The sequence below is a fragment of the Tinamus guttatus genome, unplaced genomic scaffold, assembly GCF_059628265.1.
Source record: "Tinamus guttatus ecotype Peru unplaced genomic scaffold, ASM5962826v1 Tinamus_guttatus_pri_ptg000291l, whole genome shotgun sequence".
Classification (NCBI taxonomy): Eukaryota; Metazoa; Chordata; class Aves; order Tinamiformes; family Tinamidae; genus Tinamus; species Tinamus guttatus.
Window position 1 is genome coordinate 2,035,217 of NW_028288825.1, and position 25,273 is coordinate 2,060,489.

Here is a 25,273-nt window from a genome sequence, read left to right on the forward strand (position 1 = left end):
TTGGGGAGATCTTTGAGGCTTTATACTGCTTTTATCTTGGATAATGAGGTTGATATTTGCTGTCCTATCCAACTAGTGTTGGTGTCTCCTTCCTGAATGTCGGCTCGGGCAACAGCCAGACACCTCAGCTCTCCTCTGTGATTATGTGTTTAGACTTTTCATTTGCAATAACTCGCTCCTCCTCCATCATATAGTTAAATGCTTTCTTGTGTGCACACCTATTTGTAAGGGCTGTAATCAGGGCTTCTCCCATTACATGGCCATTACCATGGAATCTAAGATCTCAAAGGCTTTTAGCCAACTCATTTTCCTCCTACTTGTCCTGCCCATAATGTAGTTTGCTGCTGTCTTCCTGCAAAACTTTTAGGAGTATTTCCTGCACATGCTTCCCTCCTGTTTTTGCATGTGTGTGTTTTTTTCTTGTGTGCGTGCAGAATCAGTTAATACATCTTTGTAATTCACAGTTAATGAGAGTTTGGAGATGCAGTAAGAAACCCTGAGTGCCTAACTTGCAGTCCCATTCTCCGACCGTGTGTCCGTATATTCCTGCCAGACCTTTAAACTGATCTTTGGCTGGGCTGTTCCCCTCCCTGATAACTCCAGGGGAGGAACCATGCCGTAAATTTTCCTCTGTATCTTTCCCCAGCCATCAAAATGCAGAACAGCTTAAGTACATCCGAAATATGGTGGATTTTGCAAGATCTTCGTTTTGAACAAATCCCATCTCACGGGCTTTTTTTCCTGCCCACGAGGCTTTTTGGGAAGCACCGTATTTTAGCCTGGGCTCGGGCAGAGGGTGTGATCCCTGCGTCACCCTAATCCTGAGAACACCCCTCCAAATCCCAGGCATTGCCTAGGAGGGTGCAGCCCTCAAATAACTTGGCTGTGAGTCAATGATTTGGGTTGAAATTGTTTCAAGTTTTGACCCATTTCTCTAGCTCAGGGACTTCTGATGCTTTTGTTCATACGCTGAGTAATGCCTTTCTGACAAAGGTAAACACTGCTGGGGTTGCAACAAGCACTCAAGGAAGGCTTGGTGTGGAAAGGAGGAAATACTGTTGACTTAGTGGCTGGAGGGGCCCCTGCAAAGCTTTAAGTGCTGGGAAGATGATAACATCGGGTTACGAGGGAGAGCAGCCAAGGGGGGAGGCCTGGGGTAGTGTGAAGAGGTAGGAGAAATGATGGGACAAATATCCTGGGACTCCCTGAATCCAGACTCGCTATTTCCCCCCCTGCCTTTCCCAGCGACTTTCTCCCTGCAGGACCTCCCTGCCCCGTGGCGTTAGGAGGAGGAGGGCAGTAACAGCCGGGCACGTCCTCACGAGAGCGGTTGGTTTTATTGTGACTTTACAACAAAGCCGAGCCCGAACCCGAGGGTCTCACGCTGCTGTGCCTTGCTCGTGTCCCGCAGGCGGGCTGGCGGCCGTCATCTACACCGACGCGCTGCAGACGCTCGTCATGGTCATCGGGGCCATCGCTTTGGCTGTCAAAGGTAAGAGCTGGGAGCGGGGCAGGCTTGTCTTGCAGGGACGCCTTCTGTTCCCCCTTTCTGACCGTCGAGGAAATAAATAAAAAGACTCGGTCTGGGCAGTTTGGTGGCCAAGATGTTTTTCAGAACTTTGGCCCGTAGCAATGACCTAATCAAGTCCACAAAGACCACCCAAGTGTGGAGCAGCCTGTTCCTTCCCCGGCTGTGTTTCCCCTGTGTGCAAGGCTGGTGGGCTGAGACGTCAAGGCTTCCTATGAGTCCTCTGTGTAGGGCTAATTTGAGACCCGGTGAACTTCTGGTTCTGTCATAATTACAACCAAGCTCCTGGTACTTGCCTAGTGCACACGCTCTGAGAAGCTGTTCAAGTGCTAGACAACAAGCAGAACGTCAAGTTTTCCTGTAGATGATTCCCAGCTGTTGATCCCTGTGGTGCATCGCTGCGGGGTCGTCCAAGAGGATCTGCGCAGGGCAGGAGGCAGCTCCCTTCGATCCTGCACATGGAGACGGGCACAGCAGGAGTCAGGGCCAGAAAGAGTCATTCCTGCAGCTGAGCACGGAGCGATGAAGGGCACAGGGGTGCATCTTCCTCTTGCTCTGATTGAGCAGGGTTAATTAACAGCCATTATGAACCCTCCTCACTGTTGTCTCCCATGAAACTTGGCCTCACAACACCCTTGCAAGGCAGGAAATCTTCATTATTCTTGTTCTGGACACCTAGCCCCTGAGGAATAAGAGGCATAATTTCCCAATCAGGTAAAAAGGTAGTCCCCAACTTCAAAGGTAGGCGTTTAACTAAAGAGCAGGATTTCTAGAAGTGCTCCTGAGATGATTTTCATCATCTCCCAGAGAAGTCTGTTTAGGCAGGCGGATATGAAAAGTATTGACCTAACATCATGCAGGAATCTCTGCCACGGAGACAGGAATAGAAGCAGACTTGCAGCAAGCCCAGTCTCATGTCTGGTCTCCTGTGCAGAGGCAGGGCCTCATTCCTGGGAGGGCCCTGACCTCCGTAAGGTGTATTTACAAAGGCTAAATGAAAGGATGGATGCTTAAAGCTTCCATATTACAGAAGGGAAAAAAGGAAGAAGGTCCTCCCCTCCCCTGGAGTAGTACGAGTAATAATAAATACCCAAGCAGAAGCAATGAACTGAGCCAGACGGGAGAGGAGCTCATTGCCTGTCCAAACAGATCTGAGCTGTGGCCGTGGCTTGGGCTTTAGACAAGGTGCTTGCACGCTGCTGATTATGGTCTGAAGCCCTAATTGACCATGAGGTTCTCCAAGGCTTTTGTCTTGTAATCCTGCCTCCGTGCAATCTTGCAGAGCAAGAGTAGGGGGACAGGCATGCAAGACCTGGAAAATCCCTTCCAGCAAATACTCAGGTACTAACCTAAGCGTGACAAGGTTTGAGAAGAGGTAATGTTTGGGAGACCAGGGGATCAGAGGGACAAGCTGCAAGCTACTGGTCACACAGTGTTGGTTTTCTTGGGTCTCAGGAGATCTTGGGACCTGAAGGCTTGTGTTTCACAGAGGTTGGCTGTTTTTATCCAGCTCTATCAAACCACTAATAACAGATGCTCTCCACATTTTTGCCTTGCCAGAATCTTTAGCACAAGTACGGCTGCTAATTTGCTAACCCATGGTAGCTCTGTGTGGCTTCTGGTGGCCAGTGCTTGGCCAGTCCCATCAGCTACTGCTGAAATGATGGAAAAGCAGGAAAAGACCTTAGCAGCAGAGCTAAGGTCTAAGGCCACATTTTCTGAGGGAGGGAGGAAAGGTTGTGCAAATAACGCTTTGCAGAATGGTCACAGGTCAGAGGACCAGTGGGTGTAAACTAAGGGGTTATGAACAGATCCAGTTTACTTGATAGCTGCATCTGCCATGGGAAGCTGCAGCCACGCTGCAGAGCAGAGGCCGAAGGGCAGTTCGGAGGGGATCCGATGTCACCAGGTGATTTGCGGTGCTCCGAGTCGGGCATCCCGATGTGGCTCCGCTTGGCTCCGATCCAATCCGTACTGCACCCATCCGCGGTGCCTTTCACCCCGCTGCCTTCGGTGCTCATCCCCCGGCATTCACCGCCGTGACGCTGATCCTGGTGGAGCCGATGGGCTTTGGGGAAGCATCCGCGGCTCCTCAGCCGCCTCGCTCCTTTTGTCCCGCTCTTCTGCGCGAGCAGACGCAGGTGTTGGGACTTGCCGGCTAAATGTTTGGGAAGGCGGGGGAGCACCCCGGCTTTCAGCACTCGCCTGCTCCTGCAGAGAGCTTTGTTGGTGCCCAACGCCCATGCAAAGCCTGGGAGTAGCCAGTGCCTGGATAAACTGTGGGCTGGCCAGGAGCCAGCTCTGCTTTCACAAGAACAGGAAGGTTTCGCACGTGCTCCTTCCCTCTGTAATGGGCCCGTTTGCAAGGTGGGTATGTGATGTCCCTTTCCTCACTTCCCAAAAGCATCCCCTGCCCTTGGGTCTCTGATAACCCCGGTGTTGCAACCCCACAAAGGTTCATTAGCTGAAAGGATGAGTCAGCCCAAGAGGTCTTCCCTGAGACAAGGGGACAGCAGGAGGGAGGACGCAGCAGGGAAGGTCACTTAGAAACCGGGGCTTGCTCAAGCCATTGCTTGATGGAGATCCCATCTCCAGTGCCCTGCGGATTAAGGATCTGCTTTTCCTCTAAAGAGGGTGGCCACTGAGAAACACTACCTCTGCGTTCGGGTCTAAAGCCTGGGCTTGTCTTGTGAGGTGAAGGAGCTCACCGAGGGTATGGCCGTGACTCCAATTCATGTGGCTGTGCAGTAAAACAAAGCAGAGCAGGAGGGATCCTGGCGCGGCGGGCCGGGAGCTGCAGCACGCGGCAACGCGCAGCCGCCTTCCCGGGGCTCCTGGCGCGTTGCCGTCCGGCTCCCGGCCTCGTCCCGGGCTGGGGTCCCCCCGTGCTCCCTCCTCGCGCACACGCGGCCGTCCCCACCGCAGTGCAGCCGTGGGGCTGCCCACGCGCCCGCTCCGCGCGCCCGCTGCGGCGTGGGCGGCCGCGGCGCACGGCTGGAACCCAGCGGATTCCTCCTGCTCTTCCTGCTGGAAAGCGATGCCTCCAGCTCCAAAATCCTGCCGGCTGCACCCCCAGGATGGCCCCAGTGTTGACGAAGGCAGAATTCGCCCTATCTCCTGCAGTGCCGGCCCCCTGGAGCGGGCTGGCTCCGGTGCCGGTGGGATGCGCTCTGGCCACTCCGACGGTGCCGGCAGCCTGGGAGTGGGTGGAGGAGCCCGGAGCCAGCTGCACCGGGACACAGCCGCCCGCTTGCTAGGGCTTGTTCGTGGCATGCAACTAACAGAAGCGCTTAGGCTAAGGCCAGACCTTTTTCCAAGTTGGATCCCATTTCCTAGGAAAAGTGCAGTGAAGGGGTGGTTTTTTGTTTGTTTGCTTTTTGTTTTTGCATTTGGTTCTGGATACTTAAAAATGAAGCTGTGCAGGAGGTGTTGGATAAATACTCAGAGGGACCCTCTGCCAGACCCTCGAGCTAAGGCACCTTGCTTTGTAGCTTACCAAAGCTACCCAAACTTGCGCTTAAGTAGTTCCGGAGAAGTTTCCCGTGCTCTGGGACTCGAGTGCTTTAATAAACAGGCTGCTTTTATAGTACAAAGTCAAAAGAGGTGGATCCCTTGAGGAGCCTTTGTCCCAGGACCTGGATCCCCTCCTAAGGGAGGGCACAGTGTAATGGGACAGCTGTGCAAAATGTTAGTAGAAGTCTCTTAAATAGCTAGAATAAAACACCAACACAAAATAGCCTCCCTCTTTGGGAAGCAAGGCCAGGGAGAAGGGAGAACAAGTTGTGGACAGCGAGTTCTTGCTTGCTTAACCAGCTGGTCTCAGAAGCAACTGGATTTTGACCGACTCTAGTCAGCCTCCCCCAATGATGTCTTCCAGCTTTTAATGAGATCGGCGGTTACTCGAACCTGGAAGAGGCCTACTTAAAAGCTGTTCCAGCCAAGATCGTCCCCAACACTACCTGCCACCTGCCCAGAGCAGATGCCATGCACCTCTTCCGAGACCCAGTCTCTGGAGATCTGCCCTGGACCGGGATGACTTTCGGGCTGTCTGTCATGGCCACGTGGTACTGGTGCACCGACCAGGTAAATGCAAACATGTTCCCCTGCCCCATGTAACACGGCATTGCCTGGGATGCAGGCAAGCTCTGCAGCTTTTGCCCTGGACATCCACCTGCGCTACCGTCTAGTGGTCCTCCTGGCTGGTGGCCTCCGGGGGCTTCTTTTTGGAGTCGGGGGAAGCGCCCGAGGCCGCGGCAACCTTGCTCTTGAGGTGCTTGGACTGGGATAGTTTGGAGAGCGGGATGCCAAAGGGTGTCCTCATTTCATCCGCTGTCTTCTGGCTTTCCGGGAGGGAGGTGAAGGGTTTGCCTGTTGCTCTGGGGTTGCTCGGTGAGAGGTGGCTCGGCCGCGTGTTCTTGCTGGGACCCAAGCCTTGGCTTTGCCAGTAGGGCTGGCTGCCTGCAGTCGCAATGGTCTTTTTGGGGTTGGCTCCATCCCCTCTGCATTTGCTGATTCGGGGGGATTTCTCATGTGTCGGGGAACAGGAGATGTCTTTGCCTTGCTCTCTGCCCGCGGGGTTCCTGGAGCGGTAGTGGAAGATGTGTGTGCCCTGTTTGTTAAAGAGCAGGAAATGGAGAGGGAGGAAAAGAGATAAATAAATAAAGATGACCTACTGTTGTTATACAGACACTAATCCCCCTGTACAGACACTCCTTGAAATTTCTGCGCCAAGGATTTGTATGTCATGGATTAGTCCCTCCTCTATGTGGCCACACAGCCCCTCATTCTCCTAAGACGGGTGGCAGCTCAAAGCGGAAGGGCTCAAGCCCGGGCTGTTGTGGCTCTCATGACTTCTCTGGCAGAGAAGATCTTTCCCCCTGATTTCGGGCTTTGCTTCACGCAGGGTAGTTGGGAGAGCTGGTCAAGTTACTGTGCGCTGAGGCTGCCCAGGGGGTTTGTCACCTGCTGACACCGCTGTGGAGCCGCTGCGCCCTGCGGAGCAGCGTTTGAGGGCAGAGCACAGGCCGTGGCAGTGCCCCGTGCTCTGCAGTGCAGCCCCTCAGCCTCTTCCTGAGCAGCCTGAGGATGCCCCAAGCCAAACCAGGCCCTCCTGGTGATGCAGAACCAAGGACTCAGCAGTTTCTCAACATTTTCTCTTCAAGCAGCCACCCGAACACCTGTGTTGATCATCAGCTGCCCAATTTCAGGACAAAAGAGCATTCAGTCATCCAGACCCAGCCTACAGGACCTAAGCTAGCAAGGTTAGATCAAAGGATGTAGCAGTGGGAGAGGAAGGTGGGACCTGGAGGTAAGCGTGAGCTGCGACAGTTTAGTGCTGCGTGGGCTGGCTCTGATTACTGGAGTGAGAGATGTTTGGATCGGGTCTGAGCTCCATTAATCTTAATTCTGGACTGGGAGAAGCCTTGCACACGGCTGTGGTCACCAGATATTTATCGCCCTCCTTGGGTGTGCCTGCACGGCGCTCTGGAGGTGTCATTGCTCTCCACGCAGACCCGCTCCAGTGCGATTTCATCTAGCAAGCTCAGGTGCTGACAGCAGGACTAGCTGGGGCAGTGGAGGCTGCGGAGCAGGCAGTGCAAACCCGCCTTGGTTCTGCTGCCAGGGGGACCCTAGGAGGCTCCTGCAGGGCAGAACCTGTTGTTTTGACCAGGAGGGATGCGCTGAAGCAGTTTAGCCCAGGGTAACGCTGGAGTAAAAGGGATTGATTGCATCAGTTTAACTTGACTGGCTAAGAATAGTGCTAAGGCCTAAAATGTCTTCTAAGGAGGGAAGACTAAGGGTGATTTAGATCCTCTCCCATCTAGATCCCGCGTGCCCAGTATGGTGGGTGCTGCAGCTCTTGCCCTGGGGAGCAGGACAGAGGCTAAACTCTGGCTTCTCCCTGCATCCAGCCCTGACATTGGGCTCCAAGTCCCACCTGCCCATCAGCGGCACGAGTGAGAGTTAGACATTAGGAAGAATTTCAGGTTAGCCATTAGGAGGAATTTCTGCACGGAAAGAGTAGTCAAACATTGAAACAGGCTGCCCAGGGGAGTGATGGAGTCACCGTCTCTGGCAGTGTTAAGAAAGATGTAGATGAGGTGCTTAAGGACAAGGTTTGACAGGCATGGTGTCGAAGGGTTTGTGGTTGCACTCAGTGATCTTGAAGGTCTTTTCCAACCAAAATGATTTTATGATTCTCAAGAGTGGATGAATCCTACTTGGTGCTGAGCACTTGGGGAGAGTCTGAGCTGTTTTAGTGTCACCATTTCTATGGATATTGCTTATTTAAGAGAGATGGTCTCAAAACCCAAGACCTGGCTGTGTTATGGATGGACTAAGCTTGGCCAGGCCTTTGAGGTGCAATCCTTTGAGCAGTGTAGGTGAAGGGTTTTTCTGTGGTAGGAGAGGAGATTTGGTATTCCTTTCATTGCTGGGCACTTGTCTAGGGAGGCAACAGGTTCCTATGACAGACCCAGTAAAGGAGCAAGAGGGGGAAATCATGGAGACGGAAAATTGGTCCCTCTGAAGGGAAGGACCACCCCACTCTAGCCCATGCACAGGAATTTGCAGTGCAGGGAGCCATGCCTTGTGCTAACATTACCTTGGCACTGCTCGTGCTCCCCCAAGCTGAGCAGCTCCCTGTTGTCCTTCTGTCCCAGCTTGCTTGCTCTCAGTGGAGACCTCAGCTCCTGTCCTTGCTCACAAGAGGGGGAACCCTGAGGCACTGGGTCTCTGTATGACAAGGACATCTCCTACTGGTGGTCACCATCTCCAGTGAGTCTCATTGCAGCAGCCTGTGGCTGCACTGGGCCTTCATGGTATAATGGAATAACACAAACCAGCTCCTGGTCTGCAGAAAACCCATGGGCTACCAGGGAGCTGTTTGGCACCAGTGCCCAATGGCTGCAGTGATGGAGATGTCTGGGATGCTGTTTGGTGGGGATGAGGGTGACATTAAATTGCACACATTGGTGGCTGCTCAACCTCCTTCCCTGCTTGCCACAGGTCATAGTTCAGAGGTCCCTCTCTGCAAAGAGCCTGAACCATGCCAAAGCCGGCTCCATCCTGGCCAGCTACCTGAAAATGCTGCCCTTGTTCATCATCATCATGCCAGGAATGATCAGCAGGATCCTGTACCCAGGTAAGGCACCTGTTCCTGGTGTTTTTTCCTTGTGCATGTTGTGCATCAGCTTGGGCTCCTGACCTCTATTACTGACGTAGCTTGGTGTGAACAGGGTCGTATATATTCAGGCAATGAGATGTTGCACTAATAACTGAGTGTTGTATTTTCAATGTGATGAAAAATGTCCTGTTTGCCCTGAGTGAGCCTAAGCCTCTATTTTGGGCTAAATGTTATGGACCTGTGCTCAAGAGTAGCAGCTCTTTGTTTGAAACGTGGACACAGAATGGAAATGTTTCAGGGTGGGAGGTAGGAGGACTATCCAAATGAGAGTGAGAATAGCAATTTCCAGTGTGATGTACGGATTAAAATCCAGACTCCAGAGGCTGGCTCAGCTCTCGGAGGCAGATTCTGATGGTCTATTTAATGTGCAAAGCTGCAGAAGCTCCTAAGAAAGGATTTTGTTCACTTGTGGGTCATCTTTCTGGTACTGTTACTGTTCTCGTAACTCGCGTTAGATTAAAGGTGCCTCTAGGATGAATCAAGGATTGCTTTGGCTTATTGTTATTACATGTGGGAGAACTGACTCTCTGCACATTTCTATCAGCTGAGAGCTTGCTTTCCTAACTCTGACGGCACGTCAATTATCTGCCTTTCATAAAAAGTCTCGAGCAAGTTATTGCAAGAGCACAAACATACTTGGCCGCTTTGAACAACGTGGCACCCGCGGAGCTGTCACGGGCTGCTGGAGCAGCACTTCAAAGCGCCCGGTGCTCCTCACTCTGCACGGCTCTGCATGGCGCCAGGAGATCTTTTTGATGAGCCAGTAATAAGAGCTGGCTCCTGCCTCCGTGTCCTTCTAAATGGATTAGGTGGGAGCCAGCTGCTCGGCAGCGGTAACCTGGGTGGCTTTGCTGATGTCACCCTGTGCTGCTGCTTTGGTCTTGGGTGGTTAAGTGTCCCCAAAGGAACTTTCAGAATGCAGAGTCCTTGGGAGTGCTGCAAGCGTCCCCAGGGCTTGGAAGTGGGGCTAGTCCCTGCCTTTGCCATGCCTGGATGGGACGATGCCTCCACCCCGCTGCGAGCGGCCGCGCAGGGTCAGCGGCTCTGCCGGTGCTCACGGGACGCTGCTGACTCTGGCGTTCTCCGGCTGATGCTGCCATCCCTGTTTCTCTGCTGCGTTGCTCTACGTAATTATGTGCCCGGCTGTTTTACTTTGATGCTAATCACCTTTATAACGAGTTAGTAAACAAGCCTGCATGAGGACACGCCTGCACATATGGTCCATCCCCCACTTGCGCATGATGCCATGGCCCTAATGCTCCCTGGCTTTGGGATGGAGCCTGCGGAGCGGCTTAGGGCACAACTCTCCCCTGCTTCCCGCTGGCTTTGCATCACACTGTCATTGCAGAAGACCTGCCTTTCAACCACCACTCCTGACACCTGAGACCTCTTGGTGTGGCCAGCGTCTTTCTGGCCAAGAGCACCTCTTGGGTGGCTCCTGCAATCACGGTTGTACCATGTTCTCCCGTGCGGAGCACCTGAGCACGGCATCTGGGACAAGACACCAAGGCCAGCAGTGACCCGACGCTGGCCCGGTCACCTCCTGTGTTCAGAGGTGTTTTGCAGCAGAAGCAGCGACGTGATGCCAGCTTGCAGCATGGAGAAACATGGCAAGGGAGGTTATAGCAAACAAACCTACCTGTGGGGCACTGCCAGGGTAGGAGCTGTTGCCGTCGAGGACAGCGCGGGGCAGCACGCACCGAATCTCCACGGCGTTGCTCCTCCTCTTCACCATGTCCTCTGCCCTCACGTGCTTCAGAGCCGGCAGGTTCCCCAGGGGGCTGAGGAAGGTGCCCCTGCTGATGTGGGGATCGCTCAGTTTCCTCTGGATCGGCAGGATCTCCCCGTTGTGGGTGACGTCGGAGTTAGTTCTCCGGAGCGGCCCGTAGCGATCCCTCACCTCGAAGTACTCGTCGGAGATGGAGGAGGCGTTGGAGCGGCGGTAGCTGTGGTCGGCAGAGCTGCTGGAGCAGCTCTCCTGGTCGCTGAGCGTTATGTACTCCTCCTCTTCCTCCTCCTCCTCACCCAGCCCGTTGTGGGCACAGGCAGGTCCCCTGTCCTGCGGTCCTGCTGCCGGCTGCTCCGGCTGCTGGGGACTCGTCTCTGTCGAAGCCTTCCTGGGCTCCTCGTGTGGTTCCTCCTTTACATTTGCTTGCTCGGCTGGACGGGGCTGCTGCGTGTCCCCTTCCAGGCCAGCACTGCTGTTGCAGGGAGCACTGGCTCTGCTCATTCCCACCGGGATGGTTCTTGGCTTTGGAACTGGGGGTTTGATTTCCTCGAGCATCTCGTTAGGCTGCTTCAAAGGGTGGTTCAAAGGGGAAAGTGCAGAAGTTTCTGTTTTCTTCGTTTTCCAGACGGTGCTCTCGGTGGGGCTGGCAGCAGGCATCGTAGGAGCTTCTGCAGGGGTCTGAGAGGCCTGTCTTGGGCATGGGGACACTGGAGATGGCTCTTGCTCTGCGCTCTTCTTCATTTCCAGCTCTCTGTTCTTCAGCATCTGCCTGTGCTGAGCGCTGGCTTGGGAGACGTCGCAGACTTTGATGCGGTTCATCTGCGAGAGCTTCACGTTCTTTATCTTGGGGTCAATAATGTTGATGTAGCCCAAGACCTCGCTCCCGGGCTCGGGGTCGGGCTCGACCCAGGTGGGCAGGTAGTCGAACATGTTGGCTTTCTCCAAGTTCAGGAGGCCAGGGTGGATAAGCAGGGAGAGATCTGCCATGTCGCTGTGCTTGTCCCCTACGTGGCCCTCAGGAAGGACTTTGCCTTTCTCCGTCTTCTGGTTTTTGTCCTGGTTCTCGGAAGAAGTCTTGCTGATCTGGTCTGCGCTCTTGGCCTTGACCAGGGCGTATTTAGGGTTGATTAGCTTCTTCACCACGGCGTTGGCTGGTGTCACGGGCACCACGGAGGGCAGCGTCACGGGCTCCGGTTCTGGCTCCTGGCCCATGGAGATGGACTTGAGGCTCACCCCTCTGGACATGAGGTACAGCTCTTGGAACTGCTTGTCGAACGCCTCCACCACTTGGCCTGAAAGGACCGTGATGACGTTCCTGTCCGTCCTTGCCGCAGACCAGGTGAAGCTGCAATGGGAAAACGTTGCAAACTGTCTGAGGGTTTGTTGGTAAATACAGCCCTCTGCAAGCCCAGCTTTCCCCAGGGAATTTAACAGTGCCGGGAAGGATACGGTTTTGCTATAAAAAGTAATAATATGGAGATTTTGGCAAAGGAAGCTCTCATCCCGAATTGGCACGAAAAAGTTGGAGTCTTGAGGACATTTGTGCTTGAAATATAAGTGGAAGGTGTCTGCCATGGGTCAGTTAGCTTTTCCTTTCAGTGCTGGCCACTTTCGATAAGCAACAAACGGAAAGGGCAGGTTGTTTATAAACTCTATGGGGTTTGTAAACAGGTTTGTAACCGCTGTGCTATTGCTGTGGCCAGAAAGTGGAAAAGTTTCACTTTCACCTCCTCAGTGGAACTCCTCTTTGAGAGAGGGAAGAATTCCCTGAGGTGGATCTATTCTCCCAAGGCAAGCTTTCAGCTGGGCATGTCTGAAAGGCATTTGGACAGCTGGAGTTCATGTGGAAAAAGTGAGGTGAGAGTCAGAGCTGGCCCTGGCCACGCTTTGGTTGTGTCCTCGCTCAGCAGAGCGGTGTCACCACGGCCGCTTGAGGAGCACGTTGGGCTCCTTGGACAGGGATCTAGTCCTACCGGGGGTGCTGCTGAGCCCCTTGGCTCTTGTGCCAAGTCCCTACAGGGCCTTGCAAGGTGTCGCCTGGGTCAGCAGACCCTGCCGGTTACCTGTAGGATCCGCACATGGCGCGGTCACCGTCCACGAACATGAACTTCTGCGCCAAGGCCCCTTTGAACTTCGTGGCCGAGCGAGTGTAAAATTCGGTTCCCCCGGTGCTTCGGACTCTGAGGTTCTGCAAAGCAAAGCCGGGGCAGTGAGCGGAGAGGCCTGGGACCGTGCAAGGCACCAGGTGCTGGTGGAGCCTCGTGCAGCCTTGGCTGTGCCCTCCAACCCCTCCTTCCCAGTGCTTCTCCGAGCACAAATCCAGCTGACAGCCCTCCATGGCCTTGTGCTCAAGGGTGTTACCATGTTTTTGCTCTGCTTGGAGCTGACTTTGGCTCCTACCCTAAATAAAACACCTGGGGCCGAATGTTGCTTTGGAAATTGGTGCTTCATGCGCCAAAGCTCCGGTGGATGATTCCCCAACCTCTCCAAAGCAGGAGCCCGCTCTGCAGAGGCCTCGGCAATGGGCAGATAAAATCACTTGCCCAAGGCCACACAGCAACCCGGAGACTCGGCTTCAAGAATTTCCTGCTTTCCCACGTGCTGAGCAGTGTTTTCTACCTCTTGAACCCGCTGTTGCCAGCATGTGCGGGTAGCCGGCCTGCGATAACACCGCCAACCGCGTTCCATCTCGAGGTAAACACACCGTGAGAGTGGTGATTCCTCGCCCCTCTCCGGTGCCAGATCACGTGAAGGTGCCCTGCAAACCTGGTGACAGTGGCCTTGTTCCTCAGCCTGGCTCTGCTCTGCTCCTCACCGTGAGTTTCTGCACTGCTGGGTGGAGGGAGAAGTGGTGCAACCCCTTGGGTGATGAAACCTGGGGACATGGCCAAAGGGACCGTGCTCCGGCAGCTCCCTGGGCAGCAGGCAGCCTGGGAGCGGGTTTTGCCAGAGTTTCGTCCCATTTGGTGACAGCCTGTGTCCCACCTGGGCCAAACAGGGAGGGAAGATTCATCCTTGGGGAAGCTGGTTTGGGCATCCTCGGTTCTGCAAAAACAGCCATGTGGCTCTTAGCCTGTCCCATTCCTCTGTGCTTCTCCTCCAAAAGCGGGGTACAAACACAGCTTTACACCCCTGCAAATTGCTTTGCTCACTGAGCGAATGTGGGGAGAGAATATTTTCTTAGGAGAGCACCTTCATTCCTCCTGTTTCTGCTGGTGAATGTTAGTGGTATTCTAAGCTGGTCATAGGGACCTCTCCTCCCCTTTCCCCAGCTTAAAAGTCATCAAAAGTACCTTTTTCTCCCCCACAAAAATCTTCCTGAGTTCATCCCCTGCTCATCTGCTTTGCTGGGGTCTCCTCTGCTCTCCAGGCCGTGACCAGCCCATCTCTACACGTGATGCCGTTTGCTTGGGGAGCTGGCAGGGCCTCAGCTTCCCACTGCGGATGGGACGGGAACGAGAGCCGCTGCCGGGGAAATGCACAGGCAGGAAGGGCTCTCCGGGCTGGATTTCCAGGCTCCGAGCTCTGCCCTTTGCACGTTTCCATGTCCTCTCCTCGTAGCCTCTTGTTCTCCCTGCCCAGCGCGAGCTGAAACCCTTCACCCCGGCAGGAGCTTTTCCCAGGAACCACCCACGGGAGCAAAGAGCCTCCTGCCTTCGCCCTGCTCCCCGCGTATCGCCTCTCTTAGGCAAGACCTGCCTGTTTAATCGTGCCGGAGCGCGGAGCCGGCGCGCGCCCGGCTCGCTGGCTCCTTGCCGAGCCGGGAGCCGCTCTGCCGTGTGAATCACTCTCCAAACACTCGCCCTTGCTTAACGAAGCGCCCGTGTTGCCCAAGCTGGCGTGCTAATTGCAGAGCCCATAGGGCCTGCCTCTTAGACACCGAGATAACGACACGCGTTTCGTTAGCATCTCCCGGCTTACGAAGCAGCTCCCAGGCACTGCCCTAGTTTCCTCACTCTCCTGCCCAGCTCAATACCAGTCCGGCAATGGCCTGTGACGAGCAACATGCAGCAAATCACAACTTTGAGAGATGTGCCGAGCTCTGCAGATGCTCTCCTGCTTTTCCAGTCCTGCCACCGGGCTCCCCATCCATTAAAACACTGACATGCATCAGCTCTGGCTTTTCAGGTCTCGGAGTGGCAGCAGTCTGGAAGAGAGCAGGATTTGGGGGGAGTTTGGATGTGCGGGGAAGTGGGGCTCTATTTTAGTGGTTGGGAGCAGCAATCAAGGCTGGCTGGAGTCTGGTTGGGGGAAGATGCGAAGTGCAGGGCCGGGAATCCGGGCAGATCCGCAGTCCCGATCCGGCCACGCGTCCCCGGGATCCGCGCTGCGTCCCGACCCGCCGCCATCCAACGCCGCGTTGGCATTGCCGTGACGTGGCTCGTACGTGTTCCTGCCCGGCCTCGCGTTTGCCTCACCATAAGCAAATTCGGAGAGCTTGTCCAGACACGGACCTCCCCGCGAGTCATTTGGCAGCCAGCGCCGCGCGGCTGGGTGACATCAGGGGAAGACGCATCGTATTTGCCGAGCGAGAGGAGCGGCAGAGGCGCTCGGAGCCGGCGGGCGCAGCGCAGCCGGGAGGGAGAGGTGTCTGCAGGCCTAAAAGTGAAACTGCCGGATTCCTCCCGCTGTTTGCACCCTGGGCCGCTGATAGGAGCGTTAACGCCCAGCGGGGAGCCGGCTCCGTCTTGCTGTTGGGATGAGGATGGGCTGGGAGCTTCCTGTGCTCCTGGGAAAGCGGCGCTTCCCTTCCCTGTTCTCCTGCCTTTCGTCTCCCTCTGCTTTCCTAGGGCTGCAGCTCCTGGTTATTTCTTAAGGATTAGGGCACATGCGGAGCAGAGGGGAAGTTACCGAGCTCTTTCCCATCCCAAACCGGGGGCCTCTGTCTCCCTGGCTCCGGGATACCTCGGACGGGGCGAGCCGGGCGCCGTTGCCAGGCGTTCCCCGGGCTGTTTTCCCTTTCCTGCTCCAAAACAGGCTCCGTGCGGCGGCGCGTCACGTGCGGCCGCTCCGGGCGTGGGTAAACGCGGCGTGTGCCGGCACATCCTCAGCCGCGTGGCGCCGCCGGCCCGGCCGCGCCGAGGGAGGTGACACCGCGCTATCCCCCGGCCTTTCCAGCGGGGCTTTCCGCAGGACAGGGGACGAGCGGCTCCTCGTCTTGCAGCCAAGGAGGCTCGAGGAGGGGCAGTGGTTTTTGCCCAGTCCATGTTTCAGGAGCCTCCTCGTGGGCTGATGGTTCGTAGATGATCCCAGGGGAGCAGCAGAGCCGAAGGCTCCCTTGGATGTGATGCCCGTCGCCTGCCTCCCTTTCCTTGATGCCTCCCTCGGGTCCTTGATCTCCAGTTGCTGCCCCAGCTTTCCGGGCTGTCCCTTCCCAAGGGGCTTGTGTTAGGCCCCCGGCCCATTCCAGCCTTGCACAAAGCAGGTAATTAGCAGATTAACGAACAAGGTGTCCCACAGACCAGCTGCCACCAACCCCCTGAGGCCAGAAGACCCATTTCCATGGATGTGGAGAGCCAGTGCAGATGTATGAGTGATCTGCAGAGAGAGCTGGAAGGTCTAAAGTCTTGGGACAGGGATCCCCAAAAGATGGGAGGGGCTCAGGCCCCACGTCTGCCCCTCTTCTGAGTTAGAGGAGGGTACGTGGCCCCGAACCCCTCGCGCCAGCCTTACCTTCAAGTGCCCGGTGTGCATCTGGGCTCGCTCGCACATCTGGAGGAAGTGCTTCACATTGGTCTCATCCAGAATGATGTAGACTCCCACTTTCCTCTTGAAGCCCGCGTCCAGGAGGTCCTTGAAGATGTCCACGTCGGTGAACATGTCCATGACCACTGCGATGACCTGCAGAAAGGAGAAGAGGTGAGTGGAGACAGCATCTCAGCCCTGGTCTGTACAGAACTGAAGCGAAGCACGCTCTTCCTAGGGCATCAGAGCTGGGTCTTGATGTTTTGAGCTCTGATCCTGTGAAATTTCCTCCAGGCCTCATCAGCGCTTCCCAAAACGTTGGCAGAGAAGCCAGCAGAGGTGAGACTGGGCTGCGGTGCCCGGTCCCTATGTGCATTTCTGCCTCCAGTGACAAAACCTGCCACGCCAACGAGATCCTTTGATCTTGCAGTAAAATCTGTTGCCTTGACCCTAAGGGCAGTGCACACGTAGCTGTGAAAACAGCCGGGGATGAGTCAGTGCCACATCCGAAGCACCCTGCTGTCCTCGCGCCCGCGGCCGGCCCGCCGGGTCCTGTCCCCTGCGAACGGCTGAGCCTCCATGGGGACACGCGGGACCCGGCGCGAAGCCCCATGGAGCAGAGGCCCCGAACCGGGGTCGCTGCTAGGAAGTGGTTGGGATTTTGGCTAACGAACCTTCCTGTGCTTCATAGCTTTGCATTTCTGAGTGCATTTTTGAAAATCTGATTCTGTGGGGGCAGGTGTAATGTTCTTGCTTTTCCAAGCACCATAAGTTTCCGAGTTCTGTTTTGGCTTGAGAAGCTTTGCCAGCCTTTGCTAGAGTTAATGCTCCTATCTCCTCTAAAGGGGAATTCGGGAGAGAAATCATTCCTTGCTGCTCCAGTGCTGTGCCAGGCTGCATGGGCCAGATCCCATGTCAGCCATCCCTGGGGATCTCTTGCACTCTTGTGTTCAGAGAATCCCTACAAATGAGCATTAAAAGCAGCTCTAAGCTTGGTAAAAAGTCGCAGGACACCCCCGAGGCACATCCAGGAGCAGATGTGACTTTGAATTCCTCTTTGGAAACCAGCTTGCCTGCAAGTTGACAGGGTTGCTTGGAAGCAGCCGGTTGCAGCGATCGCAACCGGCCGTTTGTTTAAATCCATGCTGTTGACTTAGGAGCGTTGCTGCTTGGCTCGTGCTCAACTACGAGCAGTGCTGGCGTTCCTGCCACCGGGGAGGCCGTGCCCGGCTGCCCGCGTCTCTCCGGCTCGGCCGCACGGTGCTGCCTGGTCCTCCTGCTGCTCGGAGCCCCCAGGCTGCTTCGGATGCTTCTTCTGCCGCGCTTCAACGCTGTGGCCAGGGCTTGGAAACCCCTCGATGCCTCCGTTTCTGCAGTGACTCCAGAGGTACTGGCATGGCCAGGGTGAGAGGAGCCTTCGCTTTGCATCCCCGTGGTTCTTGGTCCTTGGCCTCTCTGCTTGGGACATTGCAGGGAGACGTCACAGACACTCTTCCCGCGGGAGCGATGCCTGGCGCTCGCACGCCCGGAATCCAGGGATGTCAAAGCACCGAGCTGCCTTTTAATTATTTCTGTGCCGTAGGAGCCTGGGAAGGAGGTGGCGAGCTCTAATTAGGAAGGGCGCTGTGACACAACTGGCTCTTCCCTTCCTTTCCGAAGGGCCGAGGACTCAGACTGTGCCCGGAGTCTGTGCTGCTCCTCCCGTCTGCGCCTCCTCGAACTCGCTCGCCCGGCCAGCTCATCCTGCCTCTCCTTGCAGGTGCTGGTGCACGAGCTGGGTGAGAGGGGGGATTTGATGCTGCTCAGGGATGCTCGAATCCTCTCCCGGCCAGAGCTCTGCCCGTGCCGGGGAGAGCAATCCCAACGCCAGCTGTGCCGAGCTGAGGAAACAAGGATGAGGATCCCCAGGGATCCCCTCGTGCTGCGCTGAGGCTTTGCAGATGCACCAAGAGGCTCCTTGGTGCAAGGCCAGACAGGACGAGCAGCTCCCAGGCTTGCTGCGTGCTTTGCTTGCTGACTCCTTTTCACTAAAAGCTTTCAGCAAAAACAAGCTTTGCCAAAGCTTTCACCAAAGCTCTGCCTGTGTCCCTCTCCATTAGCCTGCAGTGCTAATGAGGGAGAGTGGGACAGGGTCCTGTCCCCTCCCAGGTGACAGCCCTGAGCTCGGCTCATCCCCTGGCTCTGCACCCCAGCAGCCAAGGCAGATTCGTGGCTGGAGGTCGCGCTTCTCTTCTTGAAGAACAGGTTTATAAAAAAGGAGCATCTTCTAGGTACCTTTTAACTGGATTAGCATCTGTCATCACCTGAAAGCTTTTCAGCAGTTTTTATGATGAAAGGACAAATTCTTATGCCCTCCCGAACCTGGCTGAGCACTTTTCATGTCCTCAACTTCCTGACAGGGAAGCTGAGGCAGGAAAATAGATGCCCTCATTGCATCAGGCTTGTACTGGTCTGGGGGGCCAGCAAAGCCTGCAATCATCTCACTGAAGATGTGAAGTGAGACAAGTTCAAAGCGAATCTTGGAATTCAGGGCTTGGTTCCTGTTTTCATTCGCAGCAGGAAATTCAGGAGCAACTTCTCTCTCTGCTGTAAATCTTGGGTGAAGGACATCTGAACCAGGACCCGGGACATTGTGTCTCCCTGGCTGGAGCTACTGGAGCAGGTCACGTTGGTGGACGGAGTTTTGCTCCCATTGCTGGCACGGCTGCGCTGTGGTCACGTCCCTTGATCTACATGTCCCATTTTCTCCAAGCGGACACTGAGGATTTATAAAATGGGGATGGCAGGAGTCATCAGCTGCATAGCTGGACGTTAATTGCAAGGCTTCCGATGGAAGGAATGCTCTGTGGGCAAAGCAACGATACTGCACGGAAGTTCTTAGTGGGGCAAAAGCTTTGAAGAAAAAATAAACGTGAAATGACCCCCTCCGAATCTGTAGCTATCCCGAGGGAGTTTTCCTTGGGATTTTTGGCAAGGCTTTGCTTCCCTCCCCGCTGTGTCTGGCCTGCTGGACAGGCAGTTTGTCACCTTTGTCACCGTGTCAGCACACAGCTCTAGCACGGAGCGACATCCCTGGCAGCGCTCCCGATCCCCGGGGTAAGCGGCGCTCCTGGCTGCCCCTCACTGAACCCTGGCTGAAAACAGCTGAGTCAGGGCCAAAACTCAGGTGCAGGATTTAATCTGCAAAGAATGGAGGGCTGTGTGCTTCGGAGAAATGCAATCCTCTGTGCTATTTACTTCCCTTCCCAGGGAATGGGAGTGTCTGGAGCAAAGTCCTGGCATCCCTGCTCTCCAGAGCAAGCGTGGCAGAGCTTGTCCTTCGTCACCTCTTGCAGAGCCCCGTGCACTCGCTCTGTATTTGGAGAAAAGGATGGTGTGAGATCCAGGCAGCAGGAGAGTCAGGCCTCTTCCCAACGCACCTTGCCACAGCGTCATCCAGGAATCCTCGCCATCCCTCACCATGGATCTTTGCCATTTGGCCAAAGAATGCCGTTGCAGAGAAGACGGAGCCGGGATGTACAGCCTGGTGATCCCAGCATCCTGGTGGGTGACAGTTTTCTTCCCAGAGTTGCAGGAGCAGCTGAGATTTGCTAGGTGTGGAGGATGCACAAAGCAGTGAGGAGCAGAGGGGACCACAGCGCAGGGATGCAGGGGATGCCGAGACCCCCATGAGCAGTGACTGTTGCATCCTCTGTGACACTGAGCAAATGAGTTTGGGATCCTCCTGTGCTGCTTATGGGTGCATAAGCTGCAGGATCTTGTTTTATAGAGGAAATTGCAGCTCTTTATTAAGTCACTCTGACTCATCAGATACTAACTTTTGGGGCACACCACGTGTGCATTTAATAAATTAGGCAGGCACCAACGCGCAATTAGAGGAAACATGTTGGGGAGAGGTGGGACAAGTTACATTAATAATTGCTCTCTCCTGTTGACCCTTTCATCCAGGAATGGCAGAAGGTTTTGTAAACAGTAATTAATAGGGCCTCTCAACCCTTGCTGGAAGTTGCTACGGTTAATTATATCACCGCAATCTCAACCTGGAACCTCAAATCCAGACTGGGAGAGAAGAGGTCAGACTCGCTAGTGTCTCTGCTGGCTTTTAGCCTAGGACCCAGTTTTCGGTCTGTTCTACTTTCTGGTCAGACTGAGCCAGATAGAGGTTGGGGGACCAAATTCCCTCAGCCCAGGCCCTGGGGAACTCTCCAACCTGAAACCTTCCTGGACATCTCATCTCTGACCACCTCTGTGCTACAGGTGGAGAAAAGGGGGATTCACCAAGTCCCTGGGAGAGCAGGGACGTGGCTACAAGGATCTTATGTCTCTCATCTCACTTTTTTTTTTTTTCCCCAGAAAGATGAAGGGGTCATTTGCATCCTTTGCTCCAGCTCGCCTGGATTTGCCACTTCCCAAAATAAATTGCAGGCTCTTAGCAGTGTTTAGCCATGTACCTGCAAGTGCGTATGTGCATCATCACCATAAACGGGCCTTAACTCTCGGCTTCCTCATGCAAACCATTTCTGAGCCACCGCGTCGCCTCTGCGCTCTCCCGGGCTCTGTACTTTCCTCAGCCCGGTGCGTGGACTTTGCTTTCCTCCCTGCGACATAACAACGCTTGTGTTTGCTTCAGTGCTTGGTGTCTGAGAGTATTTTCAGACCACATGTCCTCAGCAGCCTCTGGGAGCAAGAGTCAATGTGCAGGATGCAATGCCGAAAGCAGGAGAGCCCCTGCTCTTCCCAACCTGTGCTCCGTCGGTCAAGGAGGAGCATTACTGCTTCCCATGACGGGACAGGAGGCAGCCGAGCTGGGGCTGGACATCAGGGGACATTTGAGATGATATGGCTGAAGTGTCTAGTAGCACTTTTTTTTTTTTTCCCTTTTTTTGCTCACCAAATGATCCCCATGATAAAAAGTACCTGGCTATTAGGATAAGCACTAGCATGCGGAGAGGGCGGCTGGGCAGGTGGGAGCATATCCTGCACGGGAACTGCTGAAAGGCTCCTTCTCACCAAACCGGGGCCCAGGAGCTAAAGGTGAGACCAGGTATCTCCAGAGGACGGCCCAAGGGGCCGGCCAGGAAGGATGGCACGTGAGATGGCCCTGCTGTGGCCTGGCATCTGACGCGGTGTCAGCGGACCTGGCCCTCCCTGCGCTCCCTTGGCTGCTTCAGCCCAACAGGGTCACCTCCAAGCTGCCATGAGGACCTCAAGGTGTAGGGGAAGTCCTACCTGAGCATCCCACGAGCAGGAGCGTGTACACCAGCAGTTACCTTGGCTCAGCTGCCGTGTGATTGCAGGTAACCTGGGTCCTCATATACAGGATGGAAGGCCTGGAAGAGCCCCCTTGTCCAACCCTAATAACTCCTGCTTATTAACTCCAGACCACAGGCTGGAAGCAAGCACCCGGCTGGAGTGTTTCACTCCCTTACATTTTCTAAAGCAACGCAAAGACTTGCTCAAATCACCGAAGACACGTGGCAGAGCTGTCACCCGTGTTTCTTAGCTTTCCAGGCTCCTCTTCAACAACCTTAACCTATTTCCTGCCCTCGCTGCCTCTGCAAGTAGGCTCCATGCCGTGCCAATTCACTCCAAGGCAACTAAATGTTATGGAGCTGCTGATGGATTTCCCCCCGCTCCCCAGTCCCACGTGAGCAGAACAGCAGCGTTGGCCACGGGCACATCCAGGAGGCTTGGAGAGGATCCCGGCGGAGGTGGGGATGGTGGAGGCACCCAGGCCGGCAGCTGCCTGACTCAGCCGCCTGGCTCCACGGAGCAGGAGGAGGACGACGGAAGAAGGGATGAGTCAGGAGATGCTGTTTGTGTGGGGGCAGGCGGGAAGCAATGAGTAGGCAAAGCCAAGCAGGAGCTGCAAACCTGGTCGGAGGCAGCTGGAAAGACCCGAGGATGAGGCATTCTTAGTAATGGGAAAGTTCTCCCCATGCTGCACCCCGCCAGCTCAGTCCTTTGCAAGAATCAGCCCTCTGTGTCCACATAGCATGAAAGCTGCCTAGAGCAAATCCTTTGGGAGTGGGAAGCAGCCCAGGTAAGGATTGCAGGAGAGAGGGGAAGTGGTGGCTGGTACCTAACGACAGCTCCTGCCTCAGCGCAGACCCGTCTCCCACGTCCGTCCCTGCCAGCCCGTGTTGGGTCATGTTTGGAGATCCCCTCGGGAACCTGCCATGCGCGTTCAAATACACGGCCCTCTGGCTACCGCATCTTGGAGAGACTCCGGATATAACCTGAGCTGGATAAAGGCTTCTTGCCTTTCCCGCCAGCATCCAAAGGCTCTCTGTGAGTGCCAGTGCTTGCCCTGTGACAGAAAGGCTCGTGGAGATGGAAGGGATGCTCCCTCCCTCATGGCTGAATTTCTCCAGGAATCGAACAGGGAGTTTTTATGAGGAAAGGACAAATTCTAATGCCCTCCCGAACCGGGCCGAGCACTTTGTATGGCCTCAGCTTACTGACAGGGGAAGCTGAGGCCATCAAGCAATCGTGAACCCAGCAGATGCCAGATCCTTGTCCCGTTCCTGGCTGTCACTGGGGAATACCAGCGGTCTTTCCCCACCACGGCTGGCCTTCAATAGTCCCTATCTGCTCCGCACCTTTCCCTCGCCTCATGCCATGACACCAATCTGACGTGACCGCTCATCTTGCCCAGCTCTCTGCTCCTTGGCTTGCTGCCACGGTGAGGAGCAGTCTCCTAATCCCAGCCTGGAGAAGACGGACAGCCGTTAGCTGTGGTTCTCCTGCGAGCTCCCTTGGAGCAACACGGCAACTGCGGGGCAGATTTAACCCTTGTAAAAGTCAGCGCAGGAGCAGCGGCTTCCATGGCCTTGCTCTAGGGCTGAGCTTTGCTGCCCGCTGTTGCTGTCCGCAGTTACACTGTGCTCTGGAATAATGATGGGGGCACCCGGGACTAGGGACAATCACGGAAAGGTTGCGCTGTTCCCAGGCCGTATTAGACCAGGCTAACAACACCTCTTCAGCAAAAACCCAGATTATTGATTACTCTGAGTTAACAAGGAACACAGAATGATTTACCCCGATGCCTTTGCTTGGGCAGAGGTTCCCAGAGGACGCGTATTACTTAGCTGGGTGAAACTTTAGGACCTGAGTTTGGCAGAACAGCTCGGATCAACTCCCACCCCAGCACGCAAGGAGCTCCTCACCTTCTGCGCCTGGCAGATCATCTTCCTCACCACCTCCTTGATGTGAGCTTGCCCCTCGATGGGCGGCTGCATGTACACGGTGGCGCGGGTGACCCCGCGGTAGGCGATGGTCTCAGGCCAGCCGAGGTCCAGCTGGGGGATGGAGCGGTCAGATCTCTGTGGCCAGTACTCCAGGGATGGGGCCACGTCCTGCTCATCCCCTTGGCTGTTGCGGTCGTCCTCGCTGTCCCCCGTGCTGCTGCCATGGCGTGGGATGTATTCAGAGCCGGGGTCGTACGTCTCAAGCGTATCCAGGATCTTCTTCAGCTCCAGCTCGGAGAGGAAGTCCCTGATATTCTCTTTCTTCAAGACCTCGTAGAAGGCGTCTGGCCCCTGGGAGGCCAGTGCCTCCAAGGCAAGGCGTTGCTCCTCGCTGTAGAAGAACTCGGGCTTGGACTCACTAGACCTCCAGTTGACGTGGCTGTCGTCCAGACACTGCACCTGAGAGAAAGCCATGGTGACGGCCGACACCGATACGGGAGCCTGCTGTGCCGAACGAGCCACTGGCAATAAATAAGAAATTAGTTATTTCCTAGTCTTTAAATACGCAAATGTTCTGTTTCTCCCTCCCTGAGTTCAATGCACAGCTATAAGAACGTGTCTCTGCGCCTGCCCGCTCGCTTGGCAGAATTCCTGGGGCTCCAACGTGTCCTCCGCTGAGGAGGAATCGCCTCCTTGTTCGCTCCCAGGTCCGAACAGCAGCCGGGGCCTTGGCACAAGGCAAATCCTATGGGAGCTGCTGCTCTCTGCGTCTGCACGATGGGGGAACGACCCCTCTCACACCTGGGCGTGCATGGACTCCTGTGGGGTGGCCCAGCCTGGTGAGTCTTCTACCGTCAGCTCCACGCCGCTCTCATCCTCCTCTCCTTCAACAGAGCGATAGCGCAGAATAAAATAGGACCAAACACTATGGAAAACAACAATGAAAATAACTTAAAAAAGGATCCCGGAAAGCAGGATTTCTCAGCAGGGTTTCTCAGGCCCTAAGTTGTCCCCAGGTGCTGACGGTGCCGCTTTGGGTCAACTGGTTGGTTTCACCGCGGTGAGTTTCTCTGCCGGCCTCTTCGGCATCTCCGTGGCCGGCGAGGCGATTCCTTCGGGCTCCTGCCCGCGTGCAGCGCCCGGGCCGACAGGTAAGAGCAAGAAGTGAAAAGAGGAAAAGCAAAAGAGTGAATCATCGCTCCGCCCTGCCCCACCTGAGGTCACGTGCAGCATCCTGCATTCCCCGGCCTGCCCGGGATATTAACTCTTTCGGACGAGGTGTCCGTGTGGGAGCCGGATTCTCCTTCCGAGCCGCTCCGTCTGAGCGCCCCTTGAGCCTGGCCGGGGGTCTGATGTTGTCCGGCTGTTCCTCCTAAACACCTCCCAGTGCAGGAAGGGGAAGCAGGGAGGGGTTTGCATGGTAAAAAAAAGAAAAGAAAAAAGCAGCTCTCTCCCAAAATTCCTCCCTCTTTGTGTGCATGTGGCTAAGTCAATATTTTCCAGGCAAGTTTATCTCTGTGTCTCCTTAACCTTTCTTGTGCCAAGGATGACAGATCCCTATGCTCCGGTCGGAGCTGGGAGCCAAGATGGGTCCCAACGAGCAGCTCCCAGTGCTGGGGCTGTCCCGGATGCCGCTGGCTTTGGCAGCAGGTTTGGAGCAGGGACGCGGTCTCGAGCCGCAGCAGAGCTCCCTCTGGCACCCTGTGCTCGTACCTGGGAGATGGCCCAAAAAAACGGCCTGGAGCCGCCAGTGAGGGAGCACAAGCTAAAAAAGTGGAGGGTGTTTTTGCTTGGGAGCTTGGTTCAGGATGAGGAGTTTCAAGAATCAGATTCTTGCACTAAGGCAGAAAAAAAAAAAAAAAAAAAAAAGCCATGGGCTGTGTCTAGTTCCCTGCGCTTCAGTGCAATTAATGTGGATTTGCAGCCGCATGCATAAGAGCCCCGCTTGAGTCAGC

General features: G+C 55.3%; 2 protein-coding genes across 3 annotated transcripts in view; one reads left to right on the forward strand and one right to left on the reverse strand.

Moving 5' to 3' along the window:
* Window positions 1-25,273, forward strand: part of SLC5A10 (solute carrier family 5 member 10) — a 40,500-nt gene that overhangs the window by 8,704 nt on the left and 6,523 nt on the right. For both annotated transcript variants that reach the window (XM_088527805.1, XM_088527806.1), the window contains exons 7-9: window positions 1,412-1,492; window positions 5,406-5,611; window positions 8,537-8,672. In XM_088527805.1, coding sequence (XP_088383931.1) covers window positions 1,412-1,492; window positions 5,406-5,611; window positions 8,537-8,672 — 423 coding nt within the window. The remainder of the gene's footprint in view (window positions 1-1,411; window positions 1,493-5,405; window positions 5,612-8,536; window positions 8,673-25,273) is intronic.
* SACK1G (scaffolding CK1 anchoring protein G) lies at window positions 5,684-23,811 on the reverse strand. The gene is made up of 5 exons (XM_010214205.2): window positions 23,298-23,811; window positions 16,117-16,284; window positions 12,507-12,631; window positions 10,354-11,788; window positions 5,684-6,137 (listed from the first exon to the last, which is right to left on the reverse strand). The coding sequence occupies exons 1-5, from the start codon at window positions 23,790-23,792 to the stop codon at window positions 5,712-5,714; spliced, it is 2,649 nt and encodes an 882-aa protein (XP_010212507.2). The 5' UTR covers window positions 23,793-23,811; the 3' UTR covers window positions 5,684-5,711.